Source organism: Pristiophorus japonicus, chromosome 1, assembly GCF_044704955.1.
Source record: "Pristiophorus japonicus isolate sPriJap1 chromosome 1, sPriJap1.hap1, whole genome shotgun sequence".
In the NCBI taxonomy this organism is placed as follows: Eukaryota; Metazoa; Chordata; class Chondrichthyes; family Pristiophoridae; genus Pristiophorus; species Pristiophorus japonicus.
The window spans coordinates 332,809,531-332,824,638 of NC_091977.1; the positions used below are offsets into that span (position 1 = coordinate 332,809,531).

General features: G+C 44.6%; 1 protein-coding gene across 1 annotated transcript in view; it reads right to left on the reverse strand.

Moving 5' to 3' along the window:
* Window positions 1-2,004: 2,004 nt before the first annotated feature.
* The window catches only part of LOC139273010 (peptidyl-prolyl cis-trans isomerase FKBP9-like), a 30,357-nt gene continuing 17,253 nt past the window's right edge, over window positions 2,005-15,108 (reverse strand). The window contains exons 9-10 of the mRNA XM_070889264.1: window positions 14,890-15,053; window positions 2,005-9,084 (exon numbers count right to left, since the gene is read on the reverse strand). Of these exons, the coding sequence (XP_070745365.1) occupies window positions 8,905-9,084; window positions 14,890-15,053 (344 nt within the window). The 3' untranslated portion in view covers window positions 2,005-8,904. The remainder of the gene's footprint in view (window positions 9,085-14,889; window positions 15,054-15,108) is intronic.

Genomic DNA, 15,108 nt, shown 5'->3' on the forward strand with positions numbered 1-15,108 from the left:
GGCTCGAGAAGCTGTATGACCTACTCCTGCTCCTATTTCTTATGTTCTTATAACTTTATGCGTTTCGATACGATCACCTCTCATTCTTCTGAATTCCAATGAATAGAGGCCCAACCTACTTAACCTTTCCGAAGGGACGGGCGATGGCCTCCGTTGCCCTCAGCCAGCAGGAAAGGAGTACTGAGGGAATGATCAGCCATGATCTTATTGAATGGTGGTGCAGGCTTGAAGGGCTGAATGGCCTACTCCTGCATCTATTTTCAATGTTTCTAAGTCAACCCCCTCATCGCCGGAATCAACCTAGTGAACCTTCTCTGAACTGCCTCCAAAGCAAGTATATCCTTTCGTAAATATGGAAACCAAAACTGCACACAGTATTCCAGGTGTGGCCTCACTAATACCCTGTATAGCTGTAGCAAGACTTCCCTGCTCTTATACTCCATCCCCTTTGCAAGAAAGGCCAAGATTCTATTGGCCTTCTTGATCACTTGCCGTACCTGCATACTAACCTTTTGTGTTTCATGCACCAGGACCCCCAGGTCCCGCTGTACTGCAGCACTTTGCAAACTTTCTCCATTTAAATAAAATAACTTGCCCTTTGATTTTTTTTCTGCCAAAGTGCATGACCTCACACATTCCAATATTATACTCAATCTGCCAAATTTTTGCCCACTCACTTAGCCTATGTCCTTTTGCAGATTTTTTGCGTCCTCCTCACATTGCTTTTCCTCCCATCTTTGTATAGTCAGCAAACTTGGCTACGTTACACTCGGTCCCTTCTTCCAAGTCGTTAATATAGATTGTAAATAGTTGGTTCATTGCTGTGGAAAAGCAGATGCTGAGATGACATCCAGTCCTGGATGAATAGGGATCATTAAAGTTTAAAAAAAACTGATTTTGACCAATACATTCCCAGAATTGTTCAGGTTCGTGGATCGGTATAAACCAATTTCCTCCCAATTCTCACTTGCAAAGTTCTGAATTCTCCCTGATCGTCATGGGTCCTTAGATGTCTGTATCACATTAATGATGGTGTTATGTTGCGTGTACGTGACACGTGTTACCTGCAGCATGTCCATCATACAGTGCATATCGCAACACCTGATTTTCAGGGTCAAATTCCTGTCAGGAGTCAAAACTCGAGAGAAGTTCATCCCGGAGTTGGTATTCCTTCCTTTAAAGTGATTTAGTTTATTTAGCAACTCGGCTGATGGTTTGACATCTGTATACAGCAGAATATGGAATGACTAATTCAAAATAATATATTGCACAAGCCTCACAAAAATCACACCTTACCTTTCAGGTACTGGATCATAGGCTACAACACTATCTGTATATCTGTCTGTTCTATACCGCTGAGTGGAAGCTTTAGGCCACAAGGACATGAAGGCCTCCCCTTTCTTTGCCCACTTCCCACCCCACCCTACCGCCCCTCACTCCACCCTCACACGAGAAGGTCCATCCTGTTACATAATCTAGGACATTATCTCTCAACGCTGGACAGAATGTGTGTGACATTTGCCAATCCAGGCACATAATGGCACAGGCAATGGCTGGAACCCAGAAAACACAGATATCAGGCTCATCAACCTCTGGATATCAGGGAGCTGTGCCCATCTTGGCTGATGGAAGATGAAAACAGGGTAACTAGCCCCACATCACTCCCTTACCACAATTAAAAATTCCTTCCCCTACCCATGCCATATGCAGCCCGTGTATGGAATGTTTCTAATGCAGTGGCAGCGGGTAATGACCTTTAAATAGGTCTGCTGCTCAGTGATGTAACTCCCTTTATAAACCATCAACAGACTGTACATGAATGAACTTCCAATATGTAAGCTGCGAAATCCCAATGATTTTCAGAAAAGACATTTCATGGATAGAGCCTGAAGTGAACTAAGTCATCTACATGGTTTGTAGAAATGCAATATATCCCTTGCCAGACAAACAGAAATAAGTGTAATGACAGCAGACCTTGAATACACAAAGGAAAATGCAAAGAAATTATCCACACAGGTTCCATTTATTCAACACACTGTATCTGTACACTGTATATGCAGCCATTTATTGGCAACACTTGTCTGAATTCGAGGTACAGACAAAGGATTCAGTTGATCACGATATCTTTCAAGGAAATGAAATACCGCAGTGTTTACCAAAAGCAAAGACTTCAACATGTATAACTTAAACTTACACAGTTTGACTGCAGAAAACGAATGTTCTCACAAAAAGGGAACTTCTCCAGCCCAAACATATATAAGTTGTACCCAAAACAACTCTTCCTTCTCTACTATTCTGCAATCTGCAAAGCAATGAGATTTCTACAGATCGTGCTGACAAAACATTAACACTTCTAATAAAAGTAAATCTTTTCAAAAGTAAAATTGTTTAGTGAAAGGCCAAGAACTCTGTTTTAAATATAAACCCAATACACCATGTGGAGGTGGCACTAAGTTACTAAAATTAGGACATTCAGTCTTCTGTTGTGGAGGAAAAGAGCGCTGCTAGAATCACCTTTACTGGAGGTCCTAAAGTCTGAAGTAATTACTCTTATACTCTCAAGGAGTTGCCTTTGGAATGCTTTGAAGTCAGAAAGCAATCAAAAAGGATAATGGAATGTTTGCCTTTATTTCAAAGGCAGGCTGGAATTCTAAGAGGAGGAATTTTGTAAAGAGCCTAGCATGGCAGACCCTATCTGGAGTACTGCATTCAATTTTGGGCACCACACCTCAGGAAGGATATATATACATATTGACTTTGAAGGAGATACAGCACGATTCACCAAAATGATTCAAGGGCCTCGAGGGTTAAATTATGAGAACAGGCTTGTATTCCCTCGAGTTTAGAAGATTTAAGAGGTGATCAAAATACTCAAAATTTGATGGGTTAGATACAGATAAACTATTTTCTCTGGTGGGGGATTCCAGAACAAGGGGACATATTCTTAAAAATAGAACTAGACTATTCAGGAGGAAAACAAGAAAGCACTTCTTCATACAAAGGGTAGTGGATGTCTGGAACTTGGAACTCTCTCCTCCAGTTGGCTGTGGATGCTGGGGGGGGGGGGGGGGATCAATTGAAATTTAAGACAGAGATGGATAGATTTTTGTTGGGCAAGGGATCGAGGGATATGGAGCAAAATAGAGTTGACGTACAGATCAGCCATAATCTAATTGAATAGCAGAACAGGCTCGAGGGACTGTACGAGCTCCCCCTGTTCCTACATCAGTCCTGTAATTTTATTCATGGGCAACAGGAGCATGGGGCCCCCAGAAAGAGATCTGGCTCTCTGAATCTATGCTGATACTGCAGTGCGGGGACCCAGAGAAGATAGACTCAGGGAGCAACAGACTTTCAGCAGCCAAACTTGTGTTCCAACACTCTTGATCTAGTAAGTGATAATTAACAGTGTATTTGGACTTTTGCATGCAAAGGATAGTCCTTGACAATCGTGCAGAATATACCACAGGCAGGCAGTAACATAAGAAGCTTTGGTGCTGCTGTTCCATGAGGACTTCTTGGGTTGATTCTGAACATTCAGGTGCAGTGGATCAGCTCCTCTTGTCTGCTTTAAGGGCTGCCTCAATATTGTTGGACCTGACAACTTGGCCAGATCTTTGGAAAGGGTGGACTGGCACTGAAATGGCACTCTATTGATCTGCATTTTTCTTTAGACAATATGGAGTCAAGAAGCAACAAGTATATTTTCTCTGCAGTCTGAGAAACGGGGCTAGAATCACTACAGATATATAAAGCTTTGTGTAACAAAAGCTAGTTACAGTGAGAGAGAGAGCGAGCTAAGCTTTCTTGAGAATTCTCAATCTTTTACCAGCTTCTCCAAACTCTGACTCCCAGTGTAAATGAAACGTTCAGCTACAATCGGGCTTGATTGTCAAGCTAAAGAACTGAAATGCCTGTCACTGAGCACACGTTATGTGGGGTACACAGAGGGTGGCAACACCACTGCCTATCTCTCAACAAAGTCAGACTTTGCTAGGCTGTGGAGATTTGGTCTTTGCAGTTGTGCAGATAATACACCCTTTGTCTAGCCACTGCCATGTGTGTCTATATCTGCCGGATAGTGAAGGTGGTATCGTGAACAAAGCGAATAGCATCACCAAGGCAAAAAAACAAAAAGGGCCACTGTACAGCAAAATTCTAAAGGGTCAAAGTGAAATAAAAAGGCAAGCATGAAAGCTCGGTGCCTCAATGCGAGGAGTATTCGGAACCCAGGAGAGGGCTCGGAGCTAGTTAGAATGGGTGAGAGCTCAGATGAACAGGACCACAAAAAAGAATGCAAAAGGCAGGAGGCAACAGAGCAGAGTAGCACTGGGATAAGTGTAAACCATAAGGTGATAGGAAGGGACAATATGTATGAATATAAAGAGGCTGCAGGAGGGGTCAAAACTAAAAATTATGGTTTATAAACTAGTATTAAAACACTCTACCTAAATGCACGTAGCATTCGAAATAAAGTAAATGAGTTGAAGGCACAAATCATTACAAATGGGTATGATTTGGTGACCATTACAGAAATGAGGTTGCAGGGTGGCCAAGACTGGGAATTAAACATACAAGGGTATCTGACAATTCGGAAAGATAGACAAAAAGGGAAAGGAGGTGGGGTAGCTCTGTTAATAAAGGATGATATCAGGGCAGTTGTGAGAGACGATATTGGCTCTAATGAACAAAATGTTGAATCATTGTGGGTGGAGATTAGAGGTAATAAGGGGAAAAAGTCACTGGTGGGCGTAGTTTATAGGCAGGCCCCCAAATAATAACTTCACGGTGGGGCTGACAATAATCAAGGGAATAATGGAGGCATGTGAAAAAGAAACGGCAGTAATCATGGGGGATTTTAACCTACATATCGATTGGTCAAATCAAATCGCACGGGGTAGCCTTGAGGAGGAATTCATAGAATGCATACGGGATTGTTTCTTGGAACAGTATGTTACAGAACCTACAAGGGAGCAAGCTATCTTAGATCTGGTCCTGTGTAATGAGACAGGAATAATAAACGATCTTCTAGTAAAAGATCCTCTCGGAATGAGTGATCACAGTATGGTTGAATTTGTAATACAGATTGAGGGTGAGGAAGTAGTGTCTCAAACGAGCGTACTATGCTTAAACAAAGGGGACTACATGGAATGAGGGCAGAGTTGGCTAAAGTAGACTGGAAACACAGACTAAACAGTGGCACAATTGAGGAACAGTGGAGGACTTTTAAGGAGCTCTTTCATAGTGCTCAACAAAAACATATTCCAGTGAAAAAGAAGGGCGGTAAGAGAAGGGATAACCAGCCGTGGGTAACCAAGGAAATAAAGGAGTATCATCAAATTAAAAACCAATGCGTATAAGGTGGCCAAAGTTAGTGGGAAGCTAGAAGATTGGGAAAATTTTAAACGACAGCAAAGAATGACTAAGAAAGCAATAAAGAAAGGAAAGATAGATTACGAAAGTAAACTTGCGCAAAACATAAAAACAGATAGTAAAAGCTTTTACCGATATATAAAACGGAAAAGAGTGACTAAAGTAAATGTTGGTCCCTTAGAAGATGAGAAGGGGGATTTAATAATGGGAAATATGGAAATGGCTGAGACCTTAAACAATTATTTTGCTTCGGTCTTCACAGTGGAAGACACAAAAACCATGCCACACATTGCTGGTCACGGGAATGTGGGAAGGGAGGACCTTGAGACAATCACTATCACTAAGGGGGTAGTGCTGGACAGGCTAATGGGACTCAAGGTAGACAAGTCCCCTGGTCCTGATGAAATGCATCCCAGGGTATTAAAAGAGATGGCGGAAGTTATAATCTACCAAAATTCTCTGGACTCTGGGGAGGTACCAGCGGATTGGAAAGCAGCTAATGTAACGCCTCTGTTTAAAAAAGGGGCAGACAAAAGGCAGGTAACTATAGGCCGGTTAGTTTAACATCTATAGTGGGGAAAATGCTTGAAGCTATCATTAAGGAAGAAATAGAGGGACATCCAGATAGGAATAGTGCAATCAAGCAGACGCAACATTGATTCATGAAGGGTAAATCATGTTTAATTAATTTACTGGAATTCTTTGAGGATATAACGAGCATGGTGGATAGAGGTGTACCGATGGATGTGGTGCATTTAGATTTCCAAAAGCCATTCGATAAGGTGCCACACAAAAGGTTACTGCAGAAGATAAAGGTACATGGAGTCAGAGGAAATGTATTAGCATGGATCGAGAATTGGCTGGCTAACAGAAAGCAGAGAGTCGGGATAAATGGGTCCTTTTCGGGTTGGAAATCGGTGGTTAGTGGTGTGCCACAGGGATGGTTGCTGGGACCACAACTGTTTACAATATACATAGATGACCTGGAAGAGGGGACGGAGTGTGGTGTAACAAAATTTGCAGATGACACAAAGATTAGTGGGAAAGCGGGTTGTGCAGAGGACACAGAGAGGCTGCAAAGAGATTTAGATAGGTTAAGCGAATGGGCTAAGGTTTGGCAGATGGAATACAATGTCGGAAAATGTGAGGTCATCCACCTTGGAAAAAAAAACAGTAAAAGGGAATATTATTTGAATGGGGAGAAATTACAACATGCTGCGGTGCAGAGGGACCTGGGGGTCCTTGTGCATGAATCCCAAAAAGTTAGTTTGCAGGTGCAGCAGGTAATCAGGAAGGCGAATGGAATGTTGGCCTTCATTGCGAGAGGGATGGAGTACAAAAGCAGGGAGGTCCTGCTGCAACTGTATAGGGTATTGTTGAGGCCGCACCTGGAGTACTGCGTGCAGTTTTGGTCACCTTACTTAAGGAAGGATATACTAGCTTTGGAGGGGTTACAGAGACGATTCACTCGGCTGATTCCGGAGATGAGGGGGATACCTTATGATGATAGATTGAGTAGACTGGGTCTTTACTCGTTGGAGTTCAGAAGGATGAGGGGTGATCTTATCGAAACATTTAAAATAATGAAAGGGATAGACAAGATAGAGGCAGAGAGGTTGTTTCCACTGGTCAGGGAGACTAGAACTAGGGGGCACAGCTTCAAAATACGGGGGAGCCAATTTAAAACCGAGTTGAGAAGGAATTTCTTCTCCCAGAGGGTTGTTAATCTGTGGAATTCTCTGCCCAAGGAAGCAGTTGAGGCTAGCTCATTGAATGTATTCAAATCACAGATAGATAGATTTTTAACCAATAAGGGAATTAAGGGTTACGGGGAGCGGGCGGGCAAGTGGAGCTGAGTACAAGGCCAGATCAGCCATGATCTTGTTGAATGGCGGAGCAGGCTCGAGGGGCTAGATGGCCTACTCCTGTTCCTAATTCTTATGTTCTTATGTACTTCTGATGGCAGCCACCTGATTATTGAGGAAGACTGAAAAACCATGTGAGTTATGAGTGCTTTGCTAGGAAACCTCAGGGCAAGTCTGGAGATAAGACAACAAACACCCATGGGTTCATGGCCTGATCTTCGTGTCCTCTAAAGGAGTGTCAGTTGCATGGGGTGAAGAGGTCTCGGAAGGCTTTTACAGTGGCTACACTACAGGATTCTCTAAGAATAAAGCCAGTTTTCATTACATTGGCGCATTTTTATTTCACACCAGTACCATAAAAGTTAAAAATAACATTAACGTGTATAAGCAAAGATGGTTCATGAAAAATAGAATCAGACAGCACAGAAGGCAGCCATTCAGCCGATTGTGCCTGTGCCGGATCTTTGAACGAGGTGTCCAATTAGTCCCACTCCCCTGCAGTGAGAACATCCAACTCACAAGTAGCTTCCATCAGCCAGGACATCAGTGCCTTTGTTTGCCATCACCACCCATTTGGCATTAATCTTCTGCTTATACAGTATAAAGTAGGGCATGATTAGTGTTTACATTATTTAAAGCAAGTGTTTGGGTCTTTGTTCATAGTATTGTGAAATGCTTCATCTTTCTCTCTTATAACGTGGGACCACAGCCCAGAGTCTGTGCGGAGGGGAAAGAAAATGTAAAAATATACATGGCTTTGGAGCTTGTGTTACAAATTGTCACAATTGCAATCAAGCCAACATGCTCCTCCAATGCTCTCACTGGCCTGGTGGATCTGGATGTGACGTTTGTGCATTGCAACAAACCATGGGCTAACCCTATAGCGAGTGTGAACCATTGTTCAAAAACCACATCTATTAAAGAACAACCAATCTTGGAACATTGAATATAGACGCAGAACACACACAACACACACACACATCACCTGCAGCAACCGATTTCATTCTTTCCTCTCCGTAGTCATTTTATTCACGGACTCTGAGAAGGTACCTCACCCCTTACGAAAAGGGAGTGTCGTAAACAACGCGTTGGATGATGGTCATCGAATCTCCGCACTTTCCGTTGTAGTGTTGCACATTGGGAATCGATCCCAGTTACCCAAAACATAAATTTTTAAACAGTGACTGGTTCTCACTGAATAAAAGATTGACCAACAAAAAATAGAAGATAAAAGGTGCAAGATATGCTTTCAAACACTAATGGAATATTTAAATTCTCTTTGGTGCAAGAGCTATGATTGTTGATGTTGTTAAACTGGATGTGAAATTAGACTTCAAGTAAATTAAATCTGGAGTGTACAGATTGGCACGTGGGGTGCGGGAAGGGAGAGATTACTCTCCCTCTAAATACTGATTACAATACAAATTTTAAAAAAACACTATAAAAAGAGAAACATCTGTGTATCAATTTGCTCAGGAGCTGAGTGAACACGATACCTAACTCAGTCTTGGATAAGCAATTGGAAATCCGTGCTTTCGATGTCAGATATGTTATCCCTAAGCTGTAGAAAAATGGACAAAACACATCTCCCGTCCAACAAACCACAGGTTAACTTTTTACTCTTTCACTTCCACTTAATAGCAGCATAGGCGTGCAACCTTCGGCTTTATAGCTCATCGTGCTGGGCATTCTCCTCGTCCTTCAGCTTGAACTCGTCAGCAGTTATCTTGCCGTCATCGTTCCGGTCTTGGTTGGAGAACATATTTTCTATGACTTTGTCTGGAGAAAAGCCAGGGGAGAGTTTCCCCTGACCACTCTCCACCTGGGCCAAGATGTATTTCGAGAACTGCAATAGAAAATGGAAATGGGAGATTTTAGACAGGTCTGAGACCAGCGCTGTTTTTCACATCACTTCTTTTAGGCTGGAGAAACTACAAGGTTGGTTAGTTAGTTAATTAGTTAGCTATTTATTTATTTAGTTAGCGGGCCAGCCGTGGCTGGTTCAAGTGTCACTCCAGAGACTTGAGCACGAAATCTAGGCTGATACTCCCAGTGCAGTACTGAGGGAGCGTTGCTCTCTTGGAGGGGCAGTACTGAGAGAGCGGCGCACTGTCGGAGGGGCAGTACTGAGGGAGTGCTGCACTGTCAGAGAGGCAGTACTGAGGGAGCGCTGCACTGTCAGAGGGGCAGTACTGAGGGAGCGCTGCACTGTCAGAGGGGCAGTACTGAGGGAGCGCTGCACTGTCAGAGGGGCAGTACTGAGGGAGCGCTGCACTGTCAGAGGGGCAGTACTGAGGGAGCGCTGCACTGTCAGAGGGGCAGTACTGAGGGAGCGCTGCACTGTCGGAGGGGCAGTACTGAGGGAGCGCTGCACTGTCGGAGGGGCAGTACTGAGGGAGCGCTGCACTGTCGGAGGGGCAGTACTGAGGGAGCGCTGCACTGTCGGAGGGGCAGTACTGAGGGAGCGCTGCACTGTCGGAGGGGCAGTACTGAGGGAGCGCTGCACAGTCGGAGGAGGATCAGTCCCTATCCCAACCCTTCATTACTCTTCAACCTTCTTACTCTCCTGCCGCCGTTCCAGGGTTGATTCCCTCTCAGTTAAGCCTACAGCTTCCCTCTGTGCCTCTCTAGGCATCCTCCGAAGGGCCCATTGAGGCACTTGTCACGGCCTCCTTACGAGCAGCAACCCCAACTATCCCATCCTACTCTCTTGCGACATCCCTGTCCAGTGCATCCGCTGAGGGCTAATCTTGACAATATCTTCCCCGTCCAACTCATCACTCCCAGTGCTGACTCTGTGGACACTGGCAGTGGATCAGCCATCACCGCCCCTCTCCGCATCTCCCTCCAGAATGTCCTGTTCACTTGTGAACGGAGCCCTTGCCATCCATGAGCTTATTGTGGATGAATGCATCAACATCATGGCCTTGACGGAAACCTGGCTGAGGGGTGATGACACCTTCCACCTAAATGAAGCCTCCCTGTCTGGCTATACCTTTCCACCACTTGCCGCGCGCAGACCATGGCGATGGTGGTCTGGCTCTCATCACCAAATCACACTCTACTACTCTGGCACCTTTTCTGCCTTTGAGCATCTCACATTGTTCCACCCCTCAGCTCTCATTTAAAATTCTCGTTCTCCACTGCCTACTCTGGTACCATAAAAAATGTTCTCAAATATCTTCACTGTTTTCCTTCCTCAGCCGCTGCACCAAGTGACTTCTCATTCTAGGTTACTTCAACTTTCATCTCAATACATCATGCTTTCTGTCCTGAATTCACTGCTCTTGTATCCTCTGTCAATCTCTCCCTCCATGTAAACTCCCCACCCATAATCACAGCCACACCCTTAACCTTGCCATCTCGCATGGCTTCGCTACTCCAATTGTGTCAATCAGATAAGGCTACCTCTGACCACTTCCTCGTATCGCTCTCCACCCACACCCCCATACACCGCACCCCCCGCCGCTTGCTTCTGCGTCTGCCCATGGTAAAAAAAAACTCTCCCAACTCGCTTGCAACTGCACTTACAAAATCCCAACTGTCTAGCTTTTGGGCCTCCATTCACCACAGCATTTCTGCAGCTACCGATCTGCTCACCACCAAGTGGACAACAAGTTTAGCCATTCACCGCCAGATCTGGCTGGACCACATAAAGCACAACTGGGTCCTGCTCTCGTCTGCCTAAACTGCTCATTATTCCAGGATGATTGAATGTCAAGGGGCATAAAGGGTAGGATAAGGCAATAAAGGGAAGCTTAGGTCAGATACCAAGAGCTAAATATTGCAGAAAGCCGAGAGGAGTATAGAAAGTACAGGGGTGAAATTTTTAAAAATTAGAAAAGTAAAGAGAGGGCATGAAAAAATATTGGCAAGTTAAAGTCAAAGAAAATCCCAAAAATGTTTTATAAATATGAGCAAGAGGATAACTTAAGAGTAGGGCCAAAATGGTAACCCGTGTGTGGAGGTGGAAGATTTGGTTATGGTTCTTAATGAATACTCTGCGCCTGTCTTCACAAAAGAGAGGGATGATGCAAACATTGTAGTTAAGGAAGAGGACTGTGAAATATTAGATGAGATAAAGATAGTGAGAGGATATATTAACTGGTTCACATCTTTGAAAGTAGATAAATTGCCAGGCCCGGATGAAATGTATCGCAGACTGTTAAAAGAAGCAAGGCAGAAAATAGCAGAGGCTCTAACTCTCATTTTTCAATCCTCTCTGGCTACAGGTGTGGTGCTGTAGGATTGGAGGACTGTTTAAAAAGGGAGAAAGGGAAAGAGAAAAATAAATTACAGGCCACTGGTGGGCAAATTATTGGAAAAAATTCTGAGGGACAGTATTAATCGTTATTTAGAAAGGCACGGATTAATCAAGGACAGTCCGCATGGATTTGTTAAGGGAAGATCAAGTCTGACTAACTTGATTGAATTTTTTGACGAGGTAACAAGGAGGGTCGATGAGGGTCGCACGTTTCATGTAGTCTACATGGATTTTAATAATGCTTTTGACAAGGTCCCACATGGTAGACTGGCCAGAAAAGTGGCAAGTTGGATCCAAAATTGGCTCAGTGGCAGGAAGCAAAGGGTAATGGTCGACAGGTGTTTTTGTGACTAGAAGGCTGTTTCCAGTGGCGTTCACCATGGCTCAGTACTAGGTCCCTTGCTTTTTGCGGTATATAACAATGATTTGGACTTCAATGAGGGAGCATGGTTAAGACGTTTGCAGGTGATTAAAAAATTGTCCATGTGATAGTGAGGACAAAAGCTGTAGACTGCAGGAAGATATCAATGGACTGATCAGGTGGGTGCAAAAGTGGCAAATGGAATTCAATCTGGAGAAGTGTGAGGTTGTGCATTGGGAAGAGCTAACAAAGCAAACCACAATAAATGGTAGGATACTGTGAAGTGTAGAGGAACAGAGGGATCTTAGAGTGCATGTCCACAGATCCTGAAGGTAGCAGGACAGGTAGATGAGGTGGTTAAGGCGGCATAAGGGATGCTTTCTTTATTAGCTGAGGCATAGAATACAAGAGCAGGGAGGTTATGTATCAAATATGAGTTAGGCCACAGCTAGAGTACTGCATATAGTTCTGGTGACACTACAGGAAACATGATTGCACTGGAGAGGGTACAGAGGAGATTTAGGAGAATATTACCAGGACTGGTGAATTTTAACTATGAGGAAAGATTGGATAGGCTGGGGTTGTTTTCTTTGGAACAGAGGGGGCTGAGGAGAGACTTGATTGAGGTGTATAAAATTGAGGGGTCCAGGTAGAATGGATAGGAAGGATCTATTTCCCTTAGCAGGATTTAAATTCATTGGTAGAAGGTTAAGAGGGGAGTTGAAGAGAATTTTTTTTCACCCAGAGGGTGTGGGGATTTGAAACTCACTGCCTGAAAGGGTTTTAGAGGCAGAAACCCCAATCACACTTAAAAGGTATTTGGATATGCACTGGAGGTGCTGCAACCTACAAGATTATGGACCAGGAGCTGGAAAGTGGGATTAGACTGGATAGCTCTTTTTCGTCCAGCACAAACACCATTCTCTAGCCACCAACTCCATCCCTCTCCTTGGCATCAGTCTGAGGCTGAACCAGACAGTTCGCAACATTGGTGTCATATCTGACCCTGAAATGTACTTCCGACCACATATGCTCGCCATATGTAACATCGCTCGACTCCGCGTACTATCTCAGATCATCTGCTGCTGAAATCCTCATCCATACCTTTGTTAGCTCTAGATTTGACTATTCCAACGCACTCCTGGCCAGCCTCCCATGTTCTACCCCATGTAAATTTGAGGTCATCCAAAACTCGGCTGCCGTGTCCTAAATCGCACCAAGACCCGTTCAGCCATCATTCCGGTGCTCGCTGACCTACATTGGCTCCCAAGTTAAGCAACGCCTCGATTTAAAAATTCTCATCCTTCTTTTCAAATCCCTCCTAGATATCTGAGGGTTGTAGAGCTGGAGGAGATTACAGAGATAGGGAGGGGCGAGGCCATAGAGGGATCTGAAAACAAGGATGTGAATTTTAAAATCAAGGCATTACTTAACCTGTTAAATCTGTTTTTAAATGGCGGCAAATTTCAGTTGACTGCCGACCTTTCCACATCTGCAGATATCAGACTAACGCAGAGCTAATGGGCAAGGAGAATGTGGTCGGGAGCTCATCTCTGGGTCAAATATGACACCAAGGTTGCGAACAGTCTGGATCAGCTTCAGCTTCTAGTGAGGACCAAAAACAATGGTTTAAGTCTTCCCAATACTTAGTTGGAGGAAATTTCTGCCCATCCAGTAGTTTACAAAAAAGCACTTCATTGGTTGTAAAGCACTTTGGGGATATCCTGAGTTTGTGAAAGGCGCTGGATAAATGCAAGTTCTTCCTTTACTGCCGACCCATCAGGCAACTCGGCACAGAATGTCAATCTAACCTAACTCCTTCCTGATCTGTACAGCACAGCTATTCATTAAGCCAATGGGAGAGGGGCACAGGGTGTCAAACCTGCAATATCTCACTCGGTTTACTCTTCCTATATCTGACTGAGGACTGCTTGATGCTGACACTGGGTATCGACAGAGAAAATGTTCCACTCTCGAACCTTAGCGTCAATCCTTGATAAACACATATATTTACACAAAAAAACTAATGGAAAGAGATCCAAATGTAGACTAGGGACATAAAGCACTCACACTGGAATGTTCATCCACTATTTTTCAGTTGAAGATATTTTGTTTTGGCAGAATGAATATTACATTCGCCATTCTCTGAATGATACCTTGCCACGTAGTATCTCTGACAAGACTGGATTAACATTTGCCAATATCATTAACTGAGCTTCAGTGAGCGCACAGACAGTATAAACGTAATTTCTTCCTCCTCCTCCGAGGCAGCCCATTTCTTCCACTGTTTTTACACCCAGCAGATTGCACTCTGGGTTGTTTCTGTAACCAAGACCCTTTTTATGTGGACGTTGTTATCCTGAATCACAAACCCCTCCCTGCAGAACCGGCTAGAACTAATGGGGCCCATTCCACTCCCATTGGAGGTCAGCATCCCAATATTCAGAGACCAGAACTCAAGTCGTTCGGACTGTCCTGAGTGGGGCTCGAATCCATAACTTTCTGGCTCAGAAGCAAGAATGGTACCAGTGAGCAACCATAAACATCACACCAAACCCTCAGTGTCTAATAACCAAATGCTGTTTACGCCATTTTTCAAGGATTTCCACCGATCATCTCTGAACGTTCAACTTTCCCCACCCCATGCCCCCTATCTCACCTCGTGTACCCTCCCCACCTCTCGCCTCCTCCCACACACCAATCATCCCCCATCCCATGCTCCTTCCCCCACATCCCCGTACATCCCTTCCCTCATGCTCCCCTCCTCCCCATCCCTTTCTAGCAAACCCACCTCTCACAACGACCACACCCCTCTCTCCACTCCCCCCCCCCCCCCGCCAACCCCACACACACCCCATCACGCCCACAATGACCCTTCCCCACACCCCTTCATACACATACACACCCCCCGGCATGCTCCTTCCAACAAACCGTCCCCCATCCCCCTCTGCCCACGCCAACACCTTCCCCCATCCCACCAGAGTCTATGGTGTTTCTCCATTAAACACAAATATTATTATTCTTACCTCCTCCGGACTGACTTCCTTGTTTTCGTCCTTGTCCATCTCTTGGAAGAGATCTGGCGATACCTCTCCATTCCAAACGAACATATAACCCTCTGGGAGACCTGCGACCAGTTCTATCAGCTCAACTTCAAAAATGAGCACAGCGCTGCCCGGTACCTCCCCCGCTGTAAGACAGAGTCACGGTGTTTACACCAGCAACATTCTCTGCACTTCATTCTC